The following is a 24,205-nucleotide window of genomic DNA, read 5'->3' as shown; positions in this document are numbered from 1 at the left end:
GTCCCTCCCCTCCATGTCCATCAGCACACCTGGGGAGACGTCTCCTCAACTGCCACCCCCCCCAAATGTGCTCATGCTCCCAGCGACGGGAGCTCTCTGCCCCCCACTCCCCGCCTCCTGCTCTAGCGCTGACCAGAGGGCCCTGGCCCAGTGCACTGCCCACGCCCCTCATGAGTCTTCACAGTTGTTGCTGTTCATGCAAGGAAAGACTTTTTTTTTTTAAAAGATCAGAAATTCAAGGCTTGTGAAACGCTTAGGAAAACAGTTCTCACTCTGTGCTGGGGAGCCCAGTGGGCAGACCCAGGCAGCTAGGCCTGAGAAGTGGGGTGCACCATCAACCCCAACACCCCCTGCCCGGGTCTGCAGGGAAGGGGCTCTGGGCACGGGGAGCCGGCCGGCTGCTGTGGCCGATGACCAGTGTGCAGAGAAAACCTTGTATGGGGTCTGTGGGGCCCCAGAGACCATGGCGGCCACCCCTCCCCCACAGGCAGCCCTCAGAAGAAGCCATTAACGCTCTGGATCCCTTCTTCAGAATTCCACAGTCCCCACGGGAAGGGGCCTCAGAGGGCCGCACCGCCCCTCCTTCTGGACCCCACTGGGGACAAGCATCTCAGCCCTGACTTGGGTCACTCATGCAGAGGAACGGGAGGTCTCCGAGGTGGGGCAGGATGGGGTCCACCCTGGGGTCAGGGGACCGTGGAGCCGGTGTGCTCTCCTCTGGAGCCCATCCCGGTTTGCACACCGGCTTCGGCTTCGTAACGCGTTGCTCCAGAGAAATGCCGGGCAGGGAGTGCTTCCCTTCTCCCACCAGCTCCTGAGCCTCCTAGCAGAGGGACAGACCCCTGGTGCGGGGTCTGCCCACCCCCACCCAGCTAAGAGGCCTGTGGCAGCCACCCCTCCCCCACCCACACCCTTCCTGCCATGAAGGCCCGCTCACCAGCCAGGATCCCTGCCCTCTCCCTTGTTCTTCTGTCCCCCTTGGCTTGTTCATCACGTATAGACCTTCCAGGTGGAGGGACACATCCTCCAGCCCTCACCACTGAACAGACCTGGACACACACACTGTCCCTGTCCACCCCTTTCCCCAGGCGGGGCGGACGGTGCCTATGGATCCCTCCAGCTTTTCCGTCTCAACAGCACGTCCCTGGGCCACTCAGAGGCCTCAGCCTGCTGCCGCATCATTGGGGATGCCCTGATGCGGGCATCTGCCCAGCGCTGCCTGCCATGCTGCCCTGCCATTACAGGTGATGGCCATGGGGGGCCTGGCAGCCAGACCACCTGGAGCCGCCAGGAGCCAGCCTGGGGTGGCGTCACAGGAGCTGGCAGGCAGCCGAGGGCTGAGCAGGTGGCATGTGGGTGGGAGGGGGCAGCTGGGGCGGGGGCGGAGGGGAGGGGGATAAGAGGTGGGGGAGGGGAGGGGAAGGAGGCGCACTGAGCTCAGTGGGGCCCTTGGTGAAGGACCCCCTGGAGTGAGCACTGCTCCCGGCCCTGTACTCCCAGATCACACACCCAGGGTCGAAAATCAGCCAGGGCAGAAGCCCAGCGCACTTCCTGCCTCTGGAGAGGCCGTTTGGTAAGGAGGGCGCGGTCCCGCCCATTCATTCCTGCACTTCCCTTGCCCTTCAGACCGACCGTGGGGTGGCGGGTGGCCATTCCCCCCTCCCCCACCGAATGACCTCGCTCCAACCCCGCCATGCCCAGGGACATCACTGTACCACATCCGGGCTGGTAGAAAAGAGAACAGGTCAAGTAGTTTATTCGGAATGGCACTGATACAAAGACGAAATATTAAGACAGATGGTTTGACGACAAAAAAACATGGAAATAAATACCCAAGTAGTCCAATAATTTAACGCGCCCGCTCAGCGGGGCGGGGGATCGGCAGGGGAAGGTGTCCGCCCTCCGCAGGGCAGGGACACGGCCGCCGGCCCTTAGTCCTCGCCGTGGTCAGCGGATGGGCTCCGGCCATCCCCAGCACCCACTGGGCTCCTGCCGATTCGCGGCCTCGGTCCGATTCGTCCAGAGTGTGGTTCCTGTGGGAGAGGAGGGGTTAGGAAGCTGTGCCCGAGCCCGGAACCGAGAGGGCCAGGGTCCCCCTTATGGTTTCCCGGAGGCGACGGTTGCGAGCGACGGTTCCTGACGCGTGCTTCAGGGACGCCGCGACTCCATGGCAGCCAATGAGTCCGTCCCCCCCCCCCCCCCGCCGCCCTCGACGGAGCAGACCTCCCCCTCCCCCTCCGCCGTCTGCAGCAGTCCAGGGCCGGCAGGGGCGGGCGGGCGGCACTCACCGCGGCAGGCTCAGGGCGCGCGGGCCGTCTGGGGCTCCGGGGACGCGGCGGGTGCGGCGCGCTCCTGGCGGCTGCGGACGTCCTGCAGGGCGCGGCGGTTCTGGAAGTCGATGAGGGCCAGCGTGATGGCCGCGTTCCAGTAGCTCTCGCCCGCGCAGCGGAAGTCGATCTCCTTGTGGTCGGTGGTGACGATGGTGAAGTAGACGTACTTGCCGGTGCGCTCCACGCAGTCCACCTTGAGGATGGAGTGGAAGCGCAGCTCCTTGGGGCGCGCGCCGGGGCCGGCAGGGAACAGGCTCAGGCAGTCCGGGGTGAGCACGCCGCGCTTCTTCTTCCACAGCTGGAAGAAGCTGTCGCTGCGCTTCTCCAGCTCGCCCTCGCGCAGCACCTCGCCGGGATTCCTCATGTGGGCGGTGGCGTGGCGCAGCTGGTGCGCTTAGGCGGAGACGGCTGGGGATCTACGGCAAGGCGCGTCCGCGTGCAGTCTTATAACGGCCCCTCCCCGCGCGTCCCGCCCCACTCCTCCCGGGCACACCCCCTCGAGGGGTCACGCCTCAGCCCTCCCTACCCCGCCCCCTGCGCCCACCAGTCCCCGCCACCCTAACCGGACCATTCCGGCTGCCGGCAGCGTCTCCGTCCGCGGTCGCCCCCTCCTCCATGTCTGCAGCTCACCAGGCGCCCCTCCTGTCCCCCGGAGCCCCAGACCCATGGGGTGACACGCGGTCCCCACCCCATCCCAGACGCCGGCCCCGCGGAGGAATGTCCGGCCCTGCCTGCGGTGACTCACCGCCCGGGAGCCCCGGGAAGCTCCCGCAGCCCGGGCCGGCCCACGTTGGGGAAGGGGACCCAGGGAGGCCCAGATCGCCCCTATCCAGGCACCCCGACACCCCAACTCTGCCGCTCCAGAACTCTTGAGGCAGAAGCGGGTCGCTGTCCCCTGGTTCCTCCCACACCCTGGGGGCCCTTCCCGGGGACACCCTCCAGTGGCTCTGCCACACCGGCCTTGTTGCCCATCTTGCCACCCGCCGGCCTGGCCCACCGGAGGGCAGGTGTTCTGACCCTCACTTTTCTCCTCTGTGAGATGCGGATAGCAACACCTTTTTAGATTCGGTAACGTAAGTCAAGTGCTAGAACAGCTCCCGTGTGAGGGGTAGAGACCGCTCCAGTCTCCCTTCCTGGGGACCTGTCCTCCCTGGACGTCGAGCTTGGTGTCCCCACGGGGTGACGGTTCCGCTGCGACTGCACGGGCGGAAACGGGAGGGGCCCGGGAGCGGAGGGGCGCGGGGGCGACCGGCCAGGGCAGCGGGGGCGGCTGAGTCATCGCCTGCCCGCCGGCCCACAAGCGTCTCTATTTACCCTCTTCCTTTCAAGGGTTTAACAGGAGCAGGAACTGCTGGCCGACTCCTTCTGGTTCCCAGGGGTGGGGGTGGAGCCGGCCAAAGGGATTTCTGGGGTGCATAGCCTCTCCAGGGCCCCCACCTTCCAACACCCGCCACAGCTGTGACCAGGCAGGAGCAGCAGAGTGTGGGGAATCGGGAGTCCTCTTATTTGCATGGTTGGTGCAAAATGAAAACACAGATCTCCTGGTTCCACAAGTAGCAAAAGTTTCAAGACAGTGACAGCAAAGTGTGAAACCACGCGCTGGCCCTTCTGGGTGTGGGCTAGCGAGGCTGGCCAGAGAGCCACCCCTGCCCCACCTGCCCTCCCCCTGTGGCCTTGGGCAAGTCCGCTGACCCTGCAGGGTCCCTGGAGAAATAAAGGACACTAGTGGCTCAGGAGACCTGTGCAAATGGCATCCAGGTGGCAGCTGCCCAGCGGTCCCCACTTGTGTGGCCAGAGGACTGGTTGGGGGGGAGAGGGCAGGACATCGGAGTTCATGGAGATGGTGCCCAGGACTGGCCTGCGGGGGTGGGGGGCGGGTGGAAGGACAGCACAAAGCGTAGGGACCGAGCGTCCTTGTTGGGCCAGGAGAGCCAGCAGCCTGCGAGGGGAGGGCGTGGGCTGGGCTGGAGGGGACACGTCCCCCCTTAAGACAACAGAAGGCAGTTCTCTAAGATGAGTTCCCCGTTTCTACAGACATCCTGACAGAGCTGGCCAGCCCTTGACAGGAAGGGGGTGCCAGCAGCAGGCTGACTGAGACCGCTGACACTCCCACACCAGGCCTTTGGCCACTGCGCTGACCTGAGTAGGCCTGGGGCTGCTGGGCATTGAGACCTGGTCCTGTCGGGAGTGCGGCACCAGACGCACACAGACCAAGGGGGAGCGCTGTGTCATCGTCCCTAGGGAGCCAGCATGAGCCAGCCACCCAGGTGCCTGCCTGGACCCCTCCAAGGACCCCCGGCACCCACCAGACTGCCTCCCATCACCCAGGGGCCAGTCAGTGGAACTTGGGCTCGGGGCAGACCCCAGCCACTTTGCACACTGCCTGAGTCCACACCTGCCGTGTGCCTGCAGAGCTGGCTGGTGCCAGAGCTCCGGGGAGGGGAGGGGAGGGAGAGAGGGGAGGGGGCAGGGGAGGGGGGAGGGGAGGGGAGGGGAGGGGAGGAGAGGGTGGGGGGAGGGAGGCGCCCTGCCAGTCCCGTCCCTGGGAGCCCAGCAGGCACGTAGTGTGAGTGTGGAGTTGTGGGGCCCAGAGGACAGCTTGGAGGACTTCACTGGGGAGCAAAGGGCCTTGAAGTTCAGTAGGGGTTGGCGTGCGGGCACTTGCCCAGCCTCTCCCGGCACTGGCCCAGAGACCACCCTGTGGGGGCATGCGCTCCCCATGTCACAGGTGTGGAAAGGGAAGCCCAGGGAAAGGGACTGGGGAAAGGGCAGGAGGCGGGGCTTGAAAGTGGTTGGAGGAAGAGGATGTGGGAAGGCTGGAAGGCCAGGTGAGGCCAGGTGAGGCACACGCCCCCTGCCGCACCCAGTGCTCCTCCCTCTGCCTCTCTGGGGAGGGGGGAGGGACCAGTGGTGACCTGGGGGGGGGTGATCTGACAGGTGGACATCAGCAGGAGCTGGGAGGACAGGTCATGGGGGGAGGTAGGATGGAGACCCCGGGGGCAGGGTGCCAGGCCCACCCAGGCAGCTTCACTACCAACAGCCCCCGCCCTGGGGCCTAAGACCCCCTTCCGGAGAGGCTCCAGGTAGGAGGTGGGGGCTGGGAGGTGGGCAGCTGGGTCATCCCACATTCCCCCTCCTGGTCAGGACAAACCAGCCTGAACCTGGAACACAGAGAGGACCCCCCCGCCCACAGGCCCGTCTGAGGGTCCCTCTGGAACATGCAGACTGTTGACGCCTCCATCTTGGGAGGCAGAGGTAGACCCCTGTCTTTGCAACACCTTGTGAGGATCTTTTGGGGGGGGGAACACCCTCCCTGGGCCATTTGACAGCCAGGAACCTAGAGGACCCCCCAGGACGGCTTCCCAACAGGCACCACCCCCCACGGGGAGCGGCAGCCCGGGAAGGGGGGGGTCGAGGCCAGGTGGGGGCTGGAAAGGGAGCCGCTGGCCCCATCTCTCCGTCAGGGTAACCGCGGGGGGTGGGGCTGTGGCGGTGGCCCTCCTGGACTGTCAAGGAGAGAGGCGAGGGTCTGGGAGAACTGAAGTGACTCAGCTGAGGTCACCCAGCTGGCTGGCAGCAGTTGAGTCCATCCCACCGAACCCCAAGACCTGGGGCAGGAGACAGCCCCCACCCGAGTGGCTGAGTGTGTTCCGGGTGGCGGACATTTGGTGGCGATTTCTCAGAATGAGGGAGAGGGCCGTGCTGGGCTTCGCCTCGTTGGTGGAGGTTGGAGTGGCCAAATTTACTACTATTTACCCGAGGATGGCATCTGGGATGCTCACGGAGTCCGGCTAGGGGGCTTCCCCCCTCCTCCCTGGACTGCTTCTCAAACATCTGGCCAGGGACACTCGCCATCCTGCCCAGCCCGGCGAGGATGTCAGGTGGCCCCGAGTGGCCCGAGGAAGAATGAGCACGCCTCTTCGAAACTCCCCCGAGTGAGGTCACTTCCGAAGCCGTGCCCCGAGCAGTCGCCCAACCAGCCCAGCGAACAGCCAGTCGGGCAGCTGTGTGTCACAGAGCAGGTGCCCGGGGCTCAGCCACCCCTTCCTCTGGGCGGTGCTGCTCAGACTCCCCTGCCTGGAAGACCCTCTCCTCCAGGAAGCCCTCTCAGATGGCCAGGGCACACCCTCAGGGGCTGGCTCCCATCGACTGCATAAGCGCTGGGCCCCGGGGTTCCCGAGCCTGTGGAGGCCCACCCAACCTGGAGTTGTGGTACCTGAGAGGTGGCCTGAGGCCGCCCGAGGTGAGCCCTGCATCCCACAGGCCCCAGCCTGTGACTCGGGCCCGCCCTTTTCCTGGGAGGCCTGGGAGAAGCGAGGCCCATGGGTGCAGTGCAGGAGGCCTGTGGCACCGGGTTTGGGGCCCTCACTGCCACAGCCTGGCCTGGGGCCCTCAGGGCTGTGCCCCTTGTTCTGTCTGCCTCCTTCCCTGAGCCCTTCAGCCGGAGCCCATAGGGCCTAGCTAGGCGGGCCCCATCCCACAAGGCCCTGGGGATCTAATGAGAAAGTGACACCACGGGACTCCTACCCTCCTCGCCCCTCAGTCCCCTGCTTACAAGGCACCAGCAGCTCCTGGCACAACACAGTGATGAATCTTGAGTCTTTAGGGCCTGACCCAGGTTCTCAGGAATTTTGGGGAAAAATAAAAATGCACTGAGAAGTTATCTCCCTGTCTGAACGACCTAAGTCTCTGGTCAGCTGGTCAGAGCAACTGACGGTGGTGGAGACTGCTGGCCGGTCAAGCCCCTGGCAGGTGCCGGCCTTGGGGGGCTCAGAGCACGGGCCAGCCGGCATTCCCGAGACTCCGCCGACTGCCCAGGCCCTGGTCCACGGGCACACGGGGCCTCTCCGGAAGTCTGGATGAACGAGTGAATGAAATACAGGAAGGAAGGGAGAGAGAGAGAGAGGGCCAAGGGGACCCGGCAGTCTGCCCTTGGGGCCGGGGCAGCGTCACCATCCCCGTCACCATCACCGCAGGACAGGCAGGATGCCTGGCGCCTGCCCAGCCGGAACCCAAGCCTCTCTCGGGCAGCAGGCCTGGGGCAGGACGCCTGGTCCTGTGCATTTTAACCCGTTCTCTCCTACGTGCAGAGTTATCGCAAGAGCCCGGGTCCGGTAGCTCAGTTGGTTAGAACGTCAGGCCGAGGTGGGGAGTTGAGTTCGATCCACGCAAGAACCAACCAAGGAGTGTGTAAGTAAGTCGGACGAATCAATGTTTTTCTCTCGCGCGCACTGAAATCAATAAATGTGAAAAAAAATTTACAAAAAAGAGATCTTTTATTTAAAAAAATTACCAAGACAGTAACCTGTTGTTGACATAAAAAGGTAAAAAAAATAAGTGGAAAAATACGGAACGGACCTTGGTTCCGACCGCTCATTGCTCTTGTCCCCAACAGGGCCCTCTTGCCCCTGGGGGAGTGAGCTTTTTGCATTTGCTCAAAAAAAAAAAAAAAAAAATTAAACGCAGCATTACCACACAGGCACCCCCATCTCCGGTGCAGACCCACAGAACTGAGTGCAGGGTCTCAAGCAGACACGCACACAGACACACACACGGTGGGGTTCTTCACTGCGGCTAAGAGGCAGGAGCGCCCACGTGTCCGCGCGTGGACGGTGGACACACAGAAGGTGGTCCGTCCGCACACTCTGGAAGAAACCCTGACCCTCAGCCCCAAGGGCAGACTGCCTGGTCCCCTGACACGGGCTGCATGGGTGGCCCCGGGGGACGCTGTGCTGAGTGACAAGGTCAAGTCCTTGATCCCACTTCTAGAATAACAGAGAATAATCCAGTCAGAGACAGAAGGTAAGGGCGGTGGGCGCCAGGCCTGGGAGTTGGTGCTTCCTGGGACGGTCAGCCTGGGAAGACGGCAGATCCCGGAGATGAGGGTGCTGACGGCCGCCCGACAGTGTGGGCGTGCTTCCTGCCGCCGGGCTGCGCCCTGGGAGCTGTACGTGGTGCGCTTCCTACCACGAGTTACAGTGGGCCTCCCACGGAAGCCAGGAGTGCAGACAGGGGAGGAAGGGAGACAACACGGTCCAAGCACCCAGACACGCCCTGGGACCCTGCCTCCTCTCACGGTCACCCTCAGTACATCCATCATCGCCCGCGACAACAGAATTTACCAGGCATCCCCAAACTGCGGCCCCCTGAGGCCATTTATCCGGCCCCCCGCCCCACTTCCAGAAGGGGCACCTCTTTCATTGGTGGTCAGTGAGAGGAGCACTGTATGTGGCAGCCCTCCAATGGTCTGAGGGACAGTGAACTGGCCCCCTGTGTAAAAAGTTTGGGGACCCCTGACTTAGACCATGGCCAGTGTCCCGCCAACTGTCATAGATACTGCTGTGTCAATGTCCATGTGCAGAGAGACAGACAGACAGGAAGGGAGAGATGAGAAGCATCAATTCTTCATCGCGGCACTTTAGTTCATTGATTGCTTTCTCATATGTGCCTTGACTGGGGGTGGGGGTGGGGGGGCTGCAGCAGACCGAGTGACCCCTTGCTCAAGCCAGCCACTCTGGGCTCAAACTGATGAGCCTTGCTCAAACCAGATGAGCCCGCGCTCAAGCTGGCAACCTTGGAGTCTCGAACCTGGGTCCTCAGCATCCCAGTCCAACACTATCCACTGCCCCACAGCCTGGTCAGGCTCCGTGTGCCTTTAACACCACTCACGTGTGCGAGGCGGGGAACCGGTTAACTGCAGCAGCAGATGCCACGCCACTCCCAACTGGCCCAGCAACGGACACCATGCCATGCTCTGGGGTCCGGCCTGTACGGTCATCTCTGCCCACTGGGCAGCGGCCTGTCCCATGGGTGTCCTTCCTCTACTCACGCTTGCCTCCACTGGGAAAGCCCCTGCAGGGGGCTGACGGAGGTGCCCACGTCCCGACCCGCAGAGCCCGTGACGGGGAGCTTACGAGGTGAAGAATATTACCTCACATGGCCAAAGGCAGCTCATTCTGCTGGGCCCTGAATGCCATCACAAGTGTCCTCAGAAGAGAGACCCAGAGGGGCCACGTGATCGCAGAGGCTGGAGTGACGCAGCCACAGGCCCAGCAACACCGGGAGCCCCAGGAGGCCAGAGAAACAGGCAGGAGCCTCCCGGGAGTCTTGAGGGAGCACGGCCCTGCCCACACCTCGACTCTGGGCTTCTGACGTCTGGACCCGTGAGAGTCCCTGTCTGTTGTTTGAAGCCACCCCGGAACCCGGTAGAGCCAGCCCTCGGGTGGTCTGCAGCACCGCCCCTGGGCCTGGAGCACACGGTCTGGGGACAGAATGCTAAAGGGAGTAGCCGACCCTGGACAGTGAGGTCAAGACCCAGAGCCCACCCGCGACTTTCTGATCTGGGTTTTCCAAGGTCGAGTGGTTGGTTCTGCAGACCGCCCAGCCTTCCTCGGGCACGGACGAGGGGGACAGACGTTCCGTGTGCTCTGAAGACGGCTGGACATCGGATGGAAATGCTGCCTGGCCCGGGGTGGGGGGGCGCTGGTGGCTGCGGGCTCTGGGTCCTGAACTCAAGTCCCGACTGGACACATAGCTGTGGGAGTGGGAGCTGACCTCGCGGGCAGACATCCTATGCTCAAGGGCCTCCACAGGGCCCCCACTTTGAAGGCCAGAGGCCTTGGCAGCCCCTTCCCCCACTCCCTCCTCCCCGCTCTATCCATCCTGCCCTCCCTCTTCTGCCACCTCCTGGCCTGCCCCACCCCTGCCCGTCCCCAGAACCTCGTGCCTGGACACCTGTGGGCATCCGGGAGTGCCCGGGGCTGTTGTGACCGATGACCACGCGCTTGCCGGTTTGGAACGACAGAGCCACCACCTCCCAGGTCCAGAGGCCAGATGGCCCGCAGGCTTCCTTTCCGGGGCTGGAGTCGGAGGCTATTCCGGCACCGCCGGTGCCCCCTCCCTGGGCCCTTTGCTGACGATGCCAAGAAGGGCCCTCAGCCTGGTCGGGGACCATCAGCAAGGCCCTCTGCCCCAGCCGGGACACAGGGGGTATCCCGTCTCCGCTCATTCTTTATTTTTATTGATTGCTTTTAGTGAGAGGAGGAAGGGAGGGAGGGAGGGAGGGAGAGGGAATGTGGAGCTGTTCCTGTAGGTGCCCTGACCCGGATCAAACCGGTAACCTCCGCACTCAGGACAACTTTCTAACCAACCGAGCCAACGGGCCAAGGCCCTCTCCTCATTAGCGCCCCCCAGCCCTGCCTGCTAAGGGGACCCGAAGGGCCAGTCCTGGGGGTGCAGCTCACAGCTCCCCTCTCCTGCAGTGAGGGTGGGGCATGTCCAGGTCAGGGCTAAGGGAATCAAGTGGCTGGACGCCCCCCCTCGGGTCTGGGGTCCTGACCCGAGAGAGGGCAGCTCCAGAAACCCTACTGGGGTCTTTCAGCCACTGCCGAAAGCGGGGGTGGGGGGGCACATGGGGACCCAGGCCCTCCCGGGAAGCCCGAGGCTGGGGGAGGAGCCCAGGGTGTCCTGACCACTGCCTTCCTGCACCCCGAAGGCCTCCCTGCCCCCAGCTCACTGAGCCTGAGGACCATCCTCCCCTTCCTGGCTCCAAGTTGGCAGGCCCTGGGGAGGGCCAGAGTGGGCAGTGGTGCCCGTTCCTGGGCCGGACACAAGGGGCTTCCTCTCCAGAGCCCCCGGGCTGCTGGGAGGAAGTGATGGTTCTCCCCATGTCTCAGGTGAGAACCAGAGGCAGGCGGGTTCCAGGACTTCGGGAGTCCCGGGGAGAGCCCAGGCCAATGTAGGAGGAAGGGGCCCTGGGGAAGGGGGTCCCCGTGGCTCTGCCATGCTTGTCCTGGGCCAGAGTCCTCATGAGGCCCTGCCTGTTAGGTTGTCATGGAAAGTAACATCCGGCCACAGCCCACGGTGCAGTGAGTCAGCCAGGTCAAGTTGGGCCAGTGACTGGCACCGGTGACATTTGGGGTGGGTGGAGCTCCACCCCCGGGGCACCAAGGTGACTTGGCCCTGGGGGGGGTGTCAGGGCCACACCCTCCTGGCAGTGGGCCCGAAGGGGGATTCCAGGCTGCGGCTGCCCCAGGATACCCTGTAACCTGAGCAGGTCTCTCTCCAGGCCTGGTGGGGGGGCTCGGGAGGGTCCCAGGCGGACCTCACCAAGTCCGGAGTAGTGAGAAGTCTGGCCAGGACCAGCCCGAGCAGTCCCGAAGCCCCTGCTGTTGGGAACACTGTCCGCCAGCATCTCCTGGTGGTGGTGGGGTGACCAAATGGCTGGTGTGGGGTTCTTAAGCCCCCTACCCGCCCCCCCACCCCCGACTCCGCTCTCTGAGACTGAGGTGGGAAGAACGAGTCTGCCTCCAGAGAGAGGATGCTGGGAAGTCAGTTTGATCAGAAAGGACCAAAGTCCAGATGCAGCCACGCCATGCCGGGTGGTTGGGCGGGCCAGCCGGCAGGGAGCCACGGGCGGCCCACGGGCTTCGTGCAGCAGGAAGTGAGCAGGTCGGGTGAACACCTGGCCCACTGCCTGCTCACGGGCTCCCCCCACCAGCCACCAGGGGAAGGGGACGGCACACACCCCTTCTGAGCACAGGGACGGATTAGGGCAGGACAGAGGCCAGCGAGAGACGGGCTTGGAGGAGCCTCCCCAGGCCGACTCCCTGTCTGGGAATGGGGCCTCTGGGACTGGCAAGTGGGGGCCTGGCCCCCTGGGGGATGGCCGGGAAGCTAGACTGGGTGGCCCGTTCCGTGAGACCGGGGACATTAGCCAACACAGCAAACTGGTCACAAGGGTGAACCAGCTGTCTGCTAAGCTGTCTCCACCGCAGGTGTGGACAGAGGCCCCCTGCCAGCCTCTGGGTGACCACAACTCTTGACCCCTTAAATGGAAAACCAGAGCTTTTATTAGAGTCACCCCACTTTGGGGGCTTTTGGAAAACTAGCTCCACTGATGTGTACCTCATATTCATAAAACTCTGGCACCAGCTGACGCAATGCCAGCTGACAGCGTGCACCCACCTCCCTCTCCAGACAGCGCCCTGCCCACCGCTGCCCAGCGGGCACTGTGCATGCTCCAGAGGTCCCAGCACCGGTCACCCACCTGCACGCCCCCCCCCCCCCGGTCATGCTTTCAAAATCCCTATGTTGTGGGGTTCCTGCACTCTGCTGTGGGGTGGCAGCATTGCTGACACCCCACCTTTAACGGCTGGCACCTGGCGGCAGTCCTTGAGCCCCTGGGGAGGTCCTGCGCAGATGCCCCCTGGCTGGGTGGAGCTGAACACCTCCCAGAGGTCAGCAGGAGGCAGCTAGGCGGGCACTCGGGAAGGGCAGCTGGCTCAGAGCCGGTCTCGTGTGAGACACGAGATGCAGGCCCCGAGGGACGGGCACCCCAGCAGGCCCTGCAGTCTCCAACGGAACAAGAGTGGCCGGGGGAAGCGCCCTAGGATCAAGAGAGGGCGAGGGCAGCAGAGGCCATGCAGATGAGAAGGGGCCCTGGACACCCTCCTGGACTCTCGGAAAGGGGCACCAGGACGTCTGGGCCCAGGGGGCCCTGGGGCGGGGTTGGTGAGGGCTGCCCACCAAACCCCTCTGGCTTGGCCCACAGCAGCCCTAGGGCCAGTGGGGCCGGGGCAAGGGAGCAGAGACGGGCAGTGTGTGGTCCTGCGGCGGCTGCAGCGCCCAGGCAAAGCTGGCCCAAGCAGCTGTGTGTGCCACCTGCCCTGCTGCCTCCTGGCTTGGTGTTCTGGACAAAACTTACAGGTGCTTGGTGACTTCCCAGTGCAAGTGACAAGGACCAAACCCGCCTCCGGACCCTCTGCAGTGTCCCTGAGATCCCCGGCTACTGGAGGTTCCTGCTCCCCACTACTTAGATCAGGGGCCAGGAACCTTTTCGGCTGAGAGAGCCATGAACGCCACATATTTTAAAATGTAATTCTGTGAGAGCCATACAACAACCTGTGTACATTACACATTATCCAATAAAAATTTGGTGTTGTCCCGGAGGACAGCTGTGATTGGCTCCAGCCACCTGCAACCATGAACATGAGCGGTAGGAAATGAATGGATTGTAATACATGAGAATAATATATTTTTAACGTTATTACTTTTTTTATTAAAGATTTGTCTGCGAGCCAGATGCAGCCATCAAAAGAGCCACATCTGGCTCCCGAGCCACAGGTTCCCGACCCCTGGCCTAGACGGAGGAAACGTGGGCATCCAAGGGTGACACGGCTGTGAGGTCAGAGGACACCTTCCTGACAGACCCTGGCGCAGGCCGAGGCCAAACTACAGGGACCGCTGGGACCAGCACGGCCTCTTGGGGCTTCGGCCTGGAATCTCCATCCCAAGCGACCCGGAATGGCCAGGTAGCAGCCCGAGCCCACATCCCTGCACACATCCCAGGGGAGGGGAGCCACACCCCGCATCACAGCCTCCCCTCCCCTGTCCCACATTGCACAGCTCAGCGTGGATGGGCCAGTGGTGGCTCCTCTGCCCGCCCCACCCAGCAGCACGCGGCTGTCCAGGTCCCTGCTGGGCCCGGGGCCTCCCGATGTGATCCCAGGGTGCACGTCCACACGAGTGTGCCCACACGCAGGCCCTGCCCGTAACCTGCACCCCCTATCGCATCCCAGGCGACACCTGACGGGACACGGATGCCCCATTCCTGGTGGCTCACTCCCAGTGGGTGGAGCCACTCGACCCAGTCTCCTGGACACTGCGAGCGGTGTGCACACCTCCTGGGCTGTGCACACACGAGGGCGGGAGTCCTGTCGTGGAGACACAAGCCTCCTGTTCTGAAGCCCTGCAGCAGGGGAAAGGGCTGCACCGTGCGGGTCCCGAGGCCCTCAGCACACTGAGGTCACCCAAGTCCTCGTCACTGCTGTCACTGTGTGTCCTTGACGAGACCCAGCATCCCGGACAGTGCCGGTGCTCTGCGAGTGAACGTGGGCCCACCGTCATCAGGAGAAGGTGGGCCGCCCCTGAAAGGCTGCCCCCCAAAGGCCAGCAGGACCGCAGGCCCAGGGTCCATTTCCTGCGAAGTACCTGGATGTCATCCTGGGCAGCCACTCCTGACCGTTCCTCCTGCTGAACCAGGTGTTTACAGACACGGTCACTCACCCGACACGCTGAGGGGTCCGGGGACCTGTACGGCTGGGTGGGAACAGACGCCCCGCAGTGCCCGCAGGCCCCGCCCCCTCGGCTGCACTGGCTGGGGAAGGAGACCCAGCTCGCCTGCTGCCTGGGGAACAGACCCTTCCCGTCTGCGGTGGTCTGGGGCCCTCGTCTCACCCGTCCCAGCGCTGGTCTTCAGGAGGAGCCCGCCCTATGGAGGAGCAAGGGGCCCAGCGGGACAGCACCAGAGGGCCAGCAGCCCGGACGTGGTCGCTTGGCAGGAAACGTCCCTCCTGGAGCCTTCAGGGTCTAAGTGGCCCGTTCGCAAACCCTGGGCAGGAGCACACGCTTTCCCGAGGCAGTAAGGGGCTCACCTAGAGCCCAGAGCACACCCGACAGTGATGTGGGCCGGGAGACCCACAGAAAACCAACGGACACCAGAAAAGGCCCAGCCCCCACCTGCCCACCCCTCGGTCTCCCCACGGACAGCCCAGGGGGATGGGGACCACATCCGTGAGGCCCACTCCTCCGCACCAGGATCCCCCCAGAGACTGCACAGGCACTGGGTTCATGTTTCACAACTTTAATAGAATACTCTAACTATTCTGTACAAATTGAAAACAGCGTATTCAGTTACAAATGTATCTTAAGTAAGGCTGAGCACTCTCCAGACAGACCCAGTCACAGTGTGGACCCTGAGTCCCGGCTGCCAGGGACCACGGTCACACTTGGAAACCCCACACACCAGCCAAGAACAGGCCGCTCGGAACCCAGGGCTTTTAAGACAAGAGGAACGTGGGGCTGAGTGACGGGAGCTGCTGAGACATGACACGCACACGGGGACAGCGGCGCCCCACCCAGCCCGCCGAGGGGTCCGCACTTCACAGCCGAGCTCCTGCCACTGGCAGCTGGTGGCAGGAGGGGGTGTGTCTTCCACACAGGCCTCACTCGGAGAAGCCACCTCCTCCCAGTCCAGTCACCAGGTCTCCCGTCACAAACGGGGGCTCAGAGACTCGCCGGTGAGCGACTGCACACGTCCGAGCCCTCACAGCACAAAAGCACAAATAAATACAAGGATGAAGGACACAAGCTCACACCTCCACGCCGTGGGTGCCACGACACCATGACCCACCCCCACCCCGAGGAAAACGAAAGCCAGACGAGAGCACACGGAGGAGGAGGGAGGATGGTAGACGGTCCACACTCCAGCCGCTCGGAGGCAGCCAGACAGACCCGGCCGGGAGCGCGTGTGGGTCCACAGGAGAGGGGAGAGACTCTCGATGGCTGCCCTGGGCTCAGCGACCTCCCGCCCCGCCCCGCCCCGCCCCGCAGGTCTCCACCCCTCCCAAAGCAAGGCCTGGAAAAGTCTATGGAGCTGCCCCCGAGGCCGTGGAGGGCGCTGAAATCAAACCTCCTATGTCTGAAATGCATTTCAGTTGCCACTGTACAGGTTAAGCAGATAAAAGGAAGAGGGGCGTGAACGTGAAAACCATGCACTGAACACAGGCCAGGTGCGCCGCGGCGGTCCTCACTGCTCACTGCTGCTTGCACTCCGACGGCTGCCCGGGCTCCTTCTGTCAACGAGAGAGACAGGCTTGTCGGGAACCCACCCACGCCCCCAGCAGCCACCTCCCGCCACCTGGAGAACCAACACCCAACTTCTCAATTCATTCTAACCGAAAAAATGGTTACTGCAAATACAGTACTTTTTTTAACAAGAGAGTCAGAGAGAGGGACAGATAGGGACAGACAGAAAGGGAGAGATGAAAAACATCAATTTTTCATTATGGCACCTTAGTTGTTCATTGATTACTTTGTCATATGTGCCTTGACCAGGGGGCTACAGCAAAGCAAGGGACTCCTTGCTCAAACCAGTGACCTTCAATCAAGCCAGTGACCATGGGGTCATGTCTACGATCCCACGCTCAAGCCAGTGACCCTGTGCTCAAGCCAATGAGCCCGCACTCAAGCCAGTGACCTCGGGGTTTTGAACCTGGGTCCTCTGTGTCCCAGTCCAACACTCTACCCACTGCGCCACCGCCTGGTCAGGTTGCAAGTACACTTTTAACTTAGCAGAGAATCGCCCTGGCTGGCAGCGCAGTGGGCTCTGATGCACCAAGGCTGCGGTTTGCTTCTGTCAGGGCCCATACAAGACTCAACCAATGAATGCACAGATAAGTGGAACGGCAGACTAATGTTTTTGCCTCTCTCTCTAAAATCAATTTTAAAAGAAGTCATGGTAGACCAGCCTCTACCCTTTCAGGCCGTGCTTGTGAGCTCTGACCCGGCAGTGGACGGGAGCTCCCGGGCAGAGGACGCCGCGGGCTGCAGGTGACTGAAGGACAGGAGACCATGCTCTGAGGCTGGAGGGCAGCTGGAGCTCCGGGTGGCCGCAGTGCTGCCCCGGGAGTCCGCATGCCTCCCCTACTACCCCCCAGACAGGACCAACACTTGAGCCTCAAAGGGCTCTTGTTCCGGCCCTGCAGCTCACGGGAGGGTCGCCTCTTCCCCGGGGCCTGCTCTCCATGTAACTGGTGTCCGCAGAGCCACACCCGAGCAGCTGCCACCCAGATCCACAGACAAGCCCTGACTCACTCAGGACTTCTGCAAGTGGGAACCCCATCCTTCCAGAAAAGGGACCGGGAGCTCCCTCCCCAGAACCACCAGTGTGGCCTATCACATGCACCTCTCCCGCCAAGACCACACCTAGCGACCAACAACTCCACCCACCCGCCTGAGCTAAGATTACTAATTTACTCTGAACGTAATCTGCACATCTGTGGAGGCAAAGCCTGCACTACAGGCTGAGAAGGAACTCCGGGGTGACAGGGCCCACACACTCTCAGGTTGGACTGCGGCCTAGCTCTCGCTGTCTGAGCCGTGGCAGGAGCACAGCGAGCCGGGACTGCGGTCTGTGCCCAGCACTGCCCAGGGCCGATGGCAGGCCACTGGGGAACGGGGTCCTGCTCTGGCACCTGCCTGTCACAACTTCATCTACACCTGACCAGGAATCCTAGCCAAAAAGTCCCAAATCAAATCTTTTGGGGGCAGACCTGCGGCTGCCCGCCTGGTGCTGGGACGGCAAGAGGGAGAGCGGCGACCAGGGAGCACTGGTGTCTGGAGAAAGGAGGTGGGCTGGGGGCGAGCAGCTCAGGAAGGGCTCTGTAGGGGTGTCACAGAGATGGGAGGAGCTTCCACTCGACATCCGTCTACGTATACGTGACACAGACACATCATGTAACACAGGGTACTACTCTGCACCGTGCTGTCTGAACCCTGTCACCCAGTTTTAGCCAGGGGAAGTGTATGATCTACTTGTCAAAAATGAAATCAGTGGCTTGGGTGATGAAGACTGCTGGAGGAACAGCCCCCACTAAAACCAAGGCCTGGAGGGGGCTGTCGACAGCAGCGGTTTCCAGCCTGTGACACAGGATAAAACAAACTGCAAACTAAACGTCCTGTTTCATGCCACAATGACAGCTTGTTTGCCCAATGCTCATCATCAAAGGACAGGAGTTGGCCCTGGCCAGTTGGCTCAGTGGTAGAGTGTCGGCACGACATGTGGGCATCTCAGGTTTGATTCCCGGCCAGGGCACACAGGAGAAGCGCCCATCTGCTTCTCCGCTCCTCCCCCTCTGTTCTCTCCCTGTCTCTCTTTTTTCCCAGGGCACTGAGGATGGCTCCATGGCCTCTGCGTAAGGTGCTCAGAAGAGCTCAGCTGCTGAGCAACAGAACAACGCCCCAGATGGGCAGAACATCGCCACCTAGTGGACTTGCCAGGTAGATCCTGGTTGGAGCACATGCAGGAGTCTGTCTCTGCCTCCCCTCCTCTCACTAAAAAAATAAAATAAGAAAATATAAGACAGGAGCTGGTGTTTTAAAGGCAGGAACTAATAGCCAAAGCCTTGCCCGTCATGACACCGAAGGATTTCAGCAGATAACCACAGCCCTGAGAAGGGACAGGCAGCCCCCAGCCCCGAGGTCCTCTGGCGGGAGAAGCTGATGCTGTTAAGGAAGCCCGCACACTGGGTGTGGGCTGTTCTGTGGTTACACCAGCAGAGTCCTCCTGTCCTAGAGATCCAGGCTGGATGGTCAGGGACACTTCAGAGGAACTAGCAGGTAGGGGAGTGGGCTTCAGGGACAGCCCGGTGGACACACTCTTCAGACATGTGCACAGCAGCAATTTAGACAGGCAGGTATACAACCGGCCCTGACCCTTAAGGCATAGATCACTTCACCTAAGAGGCACCCTCAGCCCAGATCTGCACCCACACAAGGGAGACAGCAGGACAGTGCAGACAGACCCTCAAAGGCACAGGTCTGACTGAGCACCACGATCAGGTCTTCTGAACAGGGAACAAGAAGTCCCAGCTCTCACAGCACGACTTCTATGAGCCAGTGCCGACTCACCGGCAGGTGGCACCCTGCAACTTCCCACTTACCTGAAGGCATTTGCCTCGAGGTCTCCTGTTCCCAACTATCTGCACCCCCCACCTCCCCTGCCTCATGGTAGTGAGCATCTTCCAGGTGAGCCCCGTGACTGAACAGCTAAAAGACCCATGCGGAGGGCACAGGCAACTCCCGGGCTTGCTGGTGCTGCCCTTGCTGACTCAGAACCTCAAGACCCCCCGGCAGAGCACACTGATGTGTGCACCACATGCAGCAGCTTTTCAGTAAGAATTCTGGCACAAAGTTCAGTTACTCCTTGCTACCTACTGGTCTGCACACGCCTGGAGTTTACATGTTTAAACAACCAGCAGATGCATGCCCAGGAAAATCAGCGGGCCAACTCTTACTGCCCCAGCGAGCAGGGGCGGCAAGGGGGCACAGGGGATAGCCGGGCCTGAAAGCCTATGACTGTGGCCTCCAGGACCGCTGGGCCACTGGCCTGTGCACCACACCGCAGGCTGCCCCCTCCCGGGGACTTCTGTCCTCTTCCTGGAGGGCAGTTTCATCGAGAAAATGCTGCACCAGGTGCACCTTGGCTATGTGGTCAAAAAGCAACCCCAGGCTTGGCAAGCAGGAGCCGAGTGTGGTTTCTGTTGGTCAGTTTCAGAGGAACCACAGACCCGCACAAGACCCCTTATTAGAAAGGCCATGCCCCCGCCACCTGAGCCCGCAGAACCGCCTCCTCTAACCCCGGTCACAAGAAGGCACTGGTACAGAGCACAGATCAGAAACTGGGAAGTTAGGAATGAATGAAGTCCACCTTACCTAGAAACGCATGAATCACTAACAGACAAAACTTATACCTAAATGGGGAAGAAATGGAAAGGAACTGTCAGCATGAAGAAAACGACAGGCAGTCACGCAGGACGCAGCCCCAGCACCTCTGTACATGTGGCTGCAACCTGTGGGCCGAGAGCGGCAGCCTCCCCGCCAGCCCGGTGCTTCCACCAGCTGCCCGTCTCCTCACTGGACAGGCTGGCGGGTCCCTGCAGAGGCGGGGCAGGCACAGAGGACCAGACTGCACCTCGGCCTGCCCTGCTCTCGCACAGCCATCTCACCCACTCCCGACCACGCAACTCAGAAACCTCGTGCGGGTCAGCATCGATGACCCTCTCCTTTCTGCCCAGGTATGTGTCACCACTTGGTGACAACGATCTCCCAGGAAACAGGCTTCAGGAAAGAGGAGGACAGACATCAAAAGGAAACAACAACAGGAGTCGTGCCCACAGCCAGTGAGATGCTGCCCCAAGCACAGGGCACCAAGCCGCCAGTGGGCATGGCAAACCATGCCAGCCTGGCTCCAGACACCACACGGGGGACGTGTGCATAAGCGCCCCAAGGGCAGAGAAGCAGCCGGGCCCACACACCTGGACCTCAGGCACGGCAGTGTGAGGCGTCACGACTGCCCGCTTCTGGGGACACCCCGACGACCCTGTCCCCCAAGTGTGATCCATGCACAGCCGGGCCCCAGGTCCGTGTCCTGCCTCCAGGCCCCTCCCCAGCCGCCCGGTGAGCACAGTGTGCTTTCCACAGTCTCAAGACGAAAGTCCCTGTGAGCTCGTTGCTGCGCTTCTGCCTGTCGAAGGCTACAATCCGTGGGGGTCGGCTGAGTGCGGGTGTTGACTGTGCACTGTGGTTTTTGTTTTCTCTGAGGGAGAATTGATTTTCTAACCATGTCAAGTCGCTGTAATTGACATGACACGCTAATGGAAGCACAGCTAACATGAGGACAGTAGTCACCCCCTTCTCAGAGCTCTGTACCTGTAACAGACTGAGAGCCGACCCTTCCAACTCTGCATCCACTCCTCGCGCCCGGACAAGCTGAGCAGCAGCCGCACCACAGCTGGGCGGGCTGGCTCTGTCTGACCAAGGCTGCGGGCACAGTCCCGGCGGGGCCCCCTCGCAGGCCTGGTGCACACGCAGGGTACAGCCGCTTGTAAATCATTAAGTTTTGCTTCCAGAAGTTGAGACTTGTCCATGAATTTCATCAGGTCACTTGCTGACTGACTGAACCCCGCCCAGGAGCTGACTTCCTAGGGGGAGAGACGCTCATCACCAGGTCCACTGTCTGAAGACCTGTCTGACCGTCTGTTCCACACTCACACTTTCAAAGCCAGCTCTTCTGCAGGAAGTCCTCGGCAGCTACGCCAGTGCAGAGACCAGCAGGAGCAACGCTCCGCCATCGCGGTGCCCCGCCCTGCAGCGAGACATCCTCCGCTGGCATCTCTGACGTTCTCGCACACACAGCCTGGTGGCTGTTCCCCCAGGGTCGGGAGCTTGCCCGCTGTCTGGCTGGGCGGCCTGGTGGCTGTTCCCTCAGGGTCGGGAGCTTGCCCGCTGTCTGGCTGGGCGGCCTGGTGGCTGTTCCCCCAGGGTCGGGAGCTTGCCCGCTGTCTGGCTGGGCGGCCTGGTGGCTGTTCCCCCAGGGTCGGGAGCTTGCCCGCTGTCTGGCTGGGCGGCCTGGTGGCTGTTCCCTCAGGGTCGGGAGCTTGCCCGCTGTCTCGCACACGCATCCTGGTGGCTGTTCCCTCAGGGTCGGGAGCTTGCCCGCTGTCTGGCTGGGCGGCCTGGTGGCTGTTCCCTCAGGGTCGGGAGCTTGCCCGCTGTCTGGCTGGGCGGCCTGGTGGCTGTTCCCTCAGGGTCGGGAGCTTGCCCGCTGTCTGGCTGGGCGGCCTGGTGGCTGTTCCCCCAGGGTCGGGAGCTTGCCCGCTGTCTGGCTGGGCGGCCTGGTGGCTGTTCCCCCAGGGTCGGGAGCTTGCCCGCTGTCTGGCTGGGCGGCCTGGTGGCTGTTCCCTCAGGGTCGGGAGCTTGCCCGCTGTCTCGCACACGCATCCTGGTGGCTGTTCCCTCAGGGTCGGGAGCTTGCCCGCTGTCTGGCTGGGCGGCCTGGTGGCTGTTCCCTCAGGGTCGGGAGCTTGCCCGCTGTCTGGCTGGGCGGCCTGGTGGCTGTTCCCTCAGGGTCGGGAGCTTGCCCGCTGTCTGGCTGGGCGGCCTGGTGGCTGTTCCCTCAGGGTCGGGAGCTTGCCTGCTGTCTGGCTGGGCAGCACAGCGGTGGTGACTCGCGACAAGGTGGATTTCTAGCGCCTGCTCCCCGCGAGCACATTCACAGTGTCGGATCCACCTCCACACTTGCCCAGCAGAAAGCCCTCCTGTGAGCACGCATGTACAGACACGGGTGCTAACAACGAAGGGCACGACCAGGCCATTACATGGACAGCTTGGGGCCCAGACACGGAGGATGCACAGACACGGTCTAGTTACCTAGAGGTACGTGCTATAAAATGCCTATGAAAGTAATGTTATGTTAGTACCGTGACAGTGAGCCAACTCTAAGGGGGGTGAGTATAAACTCACGCTAGCAAACCAGAATGGACCCTCACGAAGGCAGTCAGTCTACAGTGGAGATCAAGTGGCAAAGCTCCTTGATTTAAGCTAATCTGTGACCAAAACTCCAACCGACAGTCAAGTTCACAGGGCTGCCCATTCATTTCTGTCAGGTTTTTATGAAGCTTCCTAGTTTGAATTATGAGATAACTAGACATAACTTCTGAGTCCTCTCAGCCCAAGTACAACTGTAAATTATACCTACAATTCCATTACTCTACTCATTTAAAAAATGACAAGAACAACTCCCCCTAAAAGTCCCTTCTCTCCATCCTTTGCAAACACAAACACACAGGAGGAGACTATTCCTGTGGTCAGGAAAACCACTGCAGACTCGGGAACGAGGTCCTTGGCGAGCTCACGTCAGCGACACGGTCTGAGGAGGAGCGGGAGGGGCTTCATCCCGGACACTCGGACATCACTCGAGTCACACAGGTGTCTGAACGGAAGCCCAGTACTCCTGACACACTGAGTGTTCTAACTGGAGCAGGACACACCCGTCCCTAACGCCACTGCTGCAGAGTGGGGTGTGCATGCGCACCAGAACGGCACGCCCAGGGCTGGCGCCCCAGAAGACTGAACTCACCTTGGGGTCCACTTCAGCGTCGTCCTCCTCTTCACCCTCCTCGTCTCCCAACTCCTGTATCGAAAGGAGTGAACAGGACTTCAATTCCTGTGGTCCCACTGGCCACAAGTTACAGCAAGACTTCAATTTAGAGGGAAATCACTACGCACAACTGGTCAACTAACACGCTTTGAACACTTTTATTTCTGGGTATTCTTTGTTCTTAGAAAACCTGAAATCAACATATTACTGAAGAGCAGATTCTGTTGATTAGAAAATTATATCCTACAATCCCTTTGTATCAACCAAATGCAGGGTCACAATGGGACACTGCTGTGGCCCTGCCATCTTCTCACAGTTTCAACAGGGCTGACAGACTGAGGCAGCGTCAAAAATGGGTCTAACAAGGTCCCAGGACCTCACACGCTTCGCCCACTCCAGCACAAGCCTAACACAGCCTCGGGGCAATGGTACTGCTTCCTGCACACAGACTGGTCTTACCTCCTCTTCTCCTTCCTCACCTTCTTCAAACTGAAAAAGAAGAAAACATGTTGTTAAGTTTTGTCAAGTGTGGTGGTGCCTGGGCTGTGGTGGTGCGTGGGTAAAGCACTGACCTGGGCCGCTGAGGTCCCAGGTTCGAAACCCCGAGGTTGCCAGCCTGTGCACGGGATCATCAACACAAGCCCAAGGTCGCTGGCTTGAGCCCCCAGATCAGATCGTGGCACGTATAGGAAGCAATCAATGAACAACTAAAGTGCTGCAACTATGAGCTGACACTTCTCATCTCTCTTCCTTCTTGTCTGTCTCTCTCTCTCAAAATAAAAAGGTGTGGTGGCACCCGGCCCCAGACACAGCCCCTGTCCAGGGCCCCACTGGCCAGGCCTAAGGAAGCAGGAAGTCCAGCTCAAACTGAGAGGGGCGGTGTGGCTCCGGGCCAGCTGTGTCTAGGCACTTGAGACCGTGGGCTGGTTGTGGCCAGCACTGCAGAAATGCTTGCCCACAAGTCCTGCCACATTAACAGGATAATAGGATGCCAGGTACCTGAAAACCAGTCAAAACAAGGACTAAGGATTGGGGTGGGGTGGGGGAGTTCAGAAAGGAGACTGTCAGCTTGTGTTTGTACTCAGTCCAACTAGAAAATGGCTGATCCCAGCAAGCCAGTAGCATAATTTTATTACGCACAGGAATTTACCATTTCATACCCTACGCAAAGGGAACCCTCCATTAGAACTGTGACGAGCCCTGGCTGGTAGCTCTGTTGGCTGTAGTGCCGTCTCGCTACGCCAAGGCTGTAGGTTCGGCCAGGGTACAAACAAGAACTGACCAACAAACGCACACAAAGGTGGAACAGTAGATTGATGTTTCTCTCTCTAAACTCAATCAATAAGTAAAAATAAATCCAACGATTAAAAATGTA

The 24,205-nt window shown here is 61.3% G+C and overlaps 2 protein-coding genes across 5 annotated transcripts in view; both read right to left on the bottom strand.

The window, feature by feature from the left end:
• Positions 1 to 1,726: 1,726 nt before the first annotated feature.
• PHLDA2 (pleckstrin homology like domain family A member 2) lies at positions 1,727 to 2,746 on the bottom strand. Its single transcript, XM_066254087.1, has 2 exons — positions 2,289 to 2,746; positions 1,727 to 2,033 (listed from the first exon to the last, which is right to left on the bottom strand). The coding sequence occupies exon 1, from the start codon at positions 2,692 to 2,694 to the stop codon at positions 2,299 to 2,301; it is 396 nt and encodes a 131-aa protein (XP_066110184.1). The 5' UTR covers positions 2,695 to 2,746; the 3' UTR covers positions 1,727 to 2,033; positions 2,289 to 2,298.
• A 12,211-nt stretch (positions 2,747 to 14,957) lies between these two features.
• Positions 14,958 to 24,205, bottom strand: part of NAP1L4 (nucleosome assembly protein 1 like 4) — a 46,071-nt gene continuing 36,823 nt past the window's right edge. For 3 of the 4 annotated variants that reach the window (XM_066252316.1, XM_066252317.1, XM_066252318.1), the window contains 3 exons: positions 23,290 to 23,319; positions 22,810 to 22,863; positions 14,958 to 15,964 (listed from right to left, as the gene is read on the bottom strand). In XM_066252316.1, coding sequence (XP_066108413.1) covers positions 15,926 to 15,964; positions 22,810 to 22,863; positions 23,290 to 23,319 — 123 coding nt within the window. In that variant the 3' untranslated portion in view covers positions 14,958 to 15,925. Of the gene's footprint in view, positions 15,965 to 19,604; positions 19,643 to 22,809; positions 22,864 to 23,289; positions 23,320 to 24,205 lie in introns of all 4 variants that reach the window. The other variant, XM_066252319.1, reaches the window with a different exon arrangement.

This window comes from Saccopteryx bilineata, chromosome 1 (assembly GCF_036850765.1).
Source record: "Saccopteryx bilineata isolate mSacBil1 chromosome 1, mSacBil1_pri_phased_curated, whole genome shotgun sequence".
In the NCBI taxonomy this organism is placed as follows: domain Eukaryota; kingdom Metazoa; phylum Chordata; class Mammalia; order Chiroptera; family Emballonuridae; genus Saccopteryx; species Saccopteryx bilineata.
The sequence above is the reverse complement of the archived record's forward strand: the minus strand, read 5'-3'. Positions and strand labels throughout refer to the sequence as shown.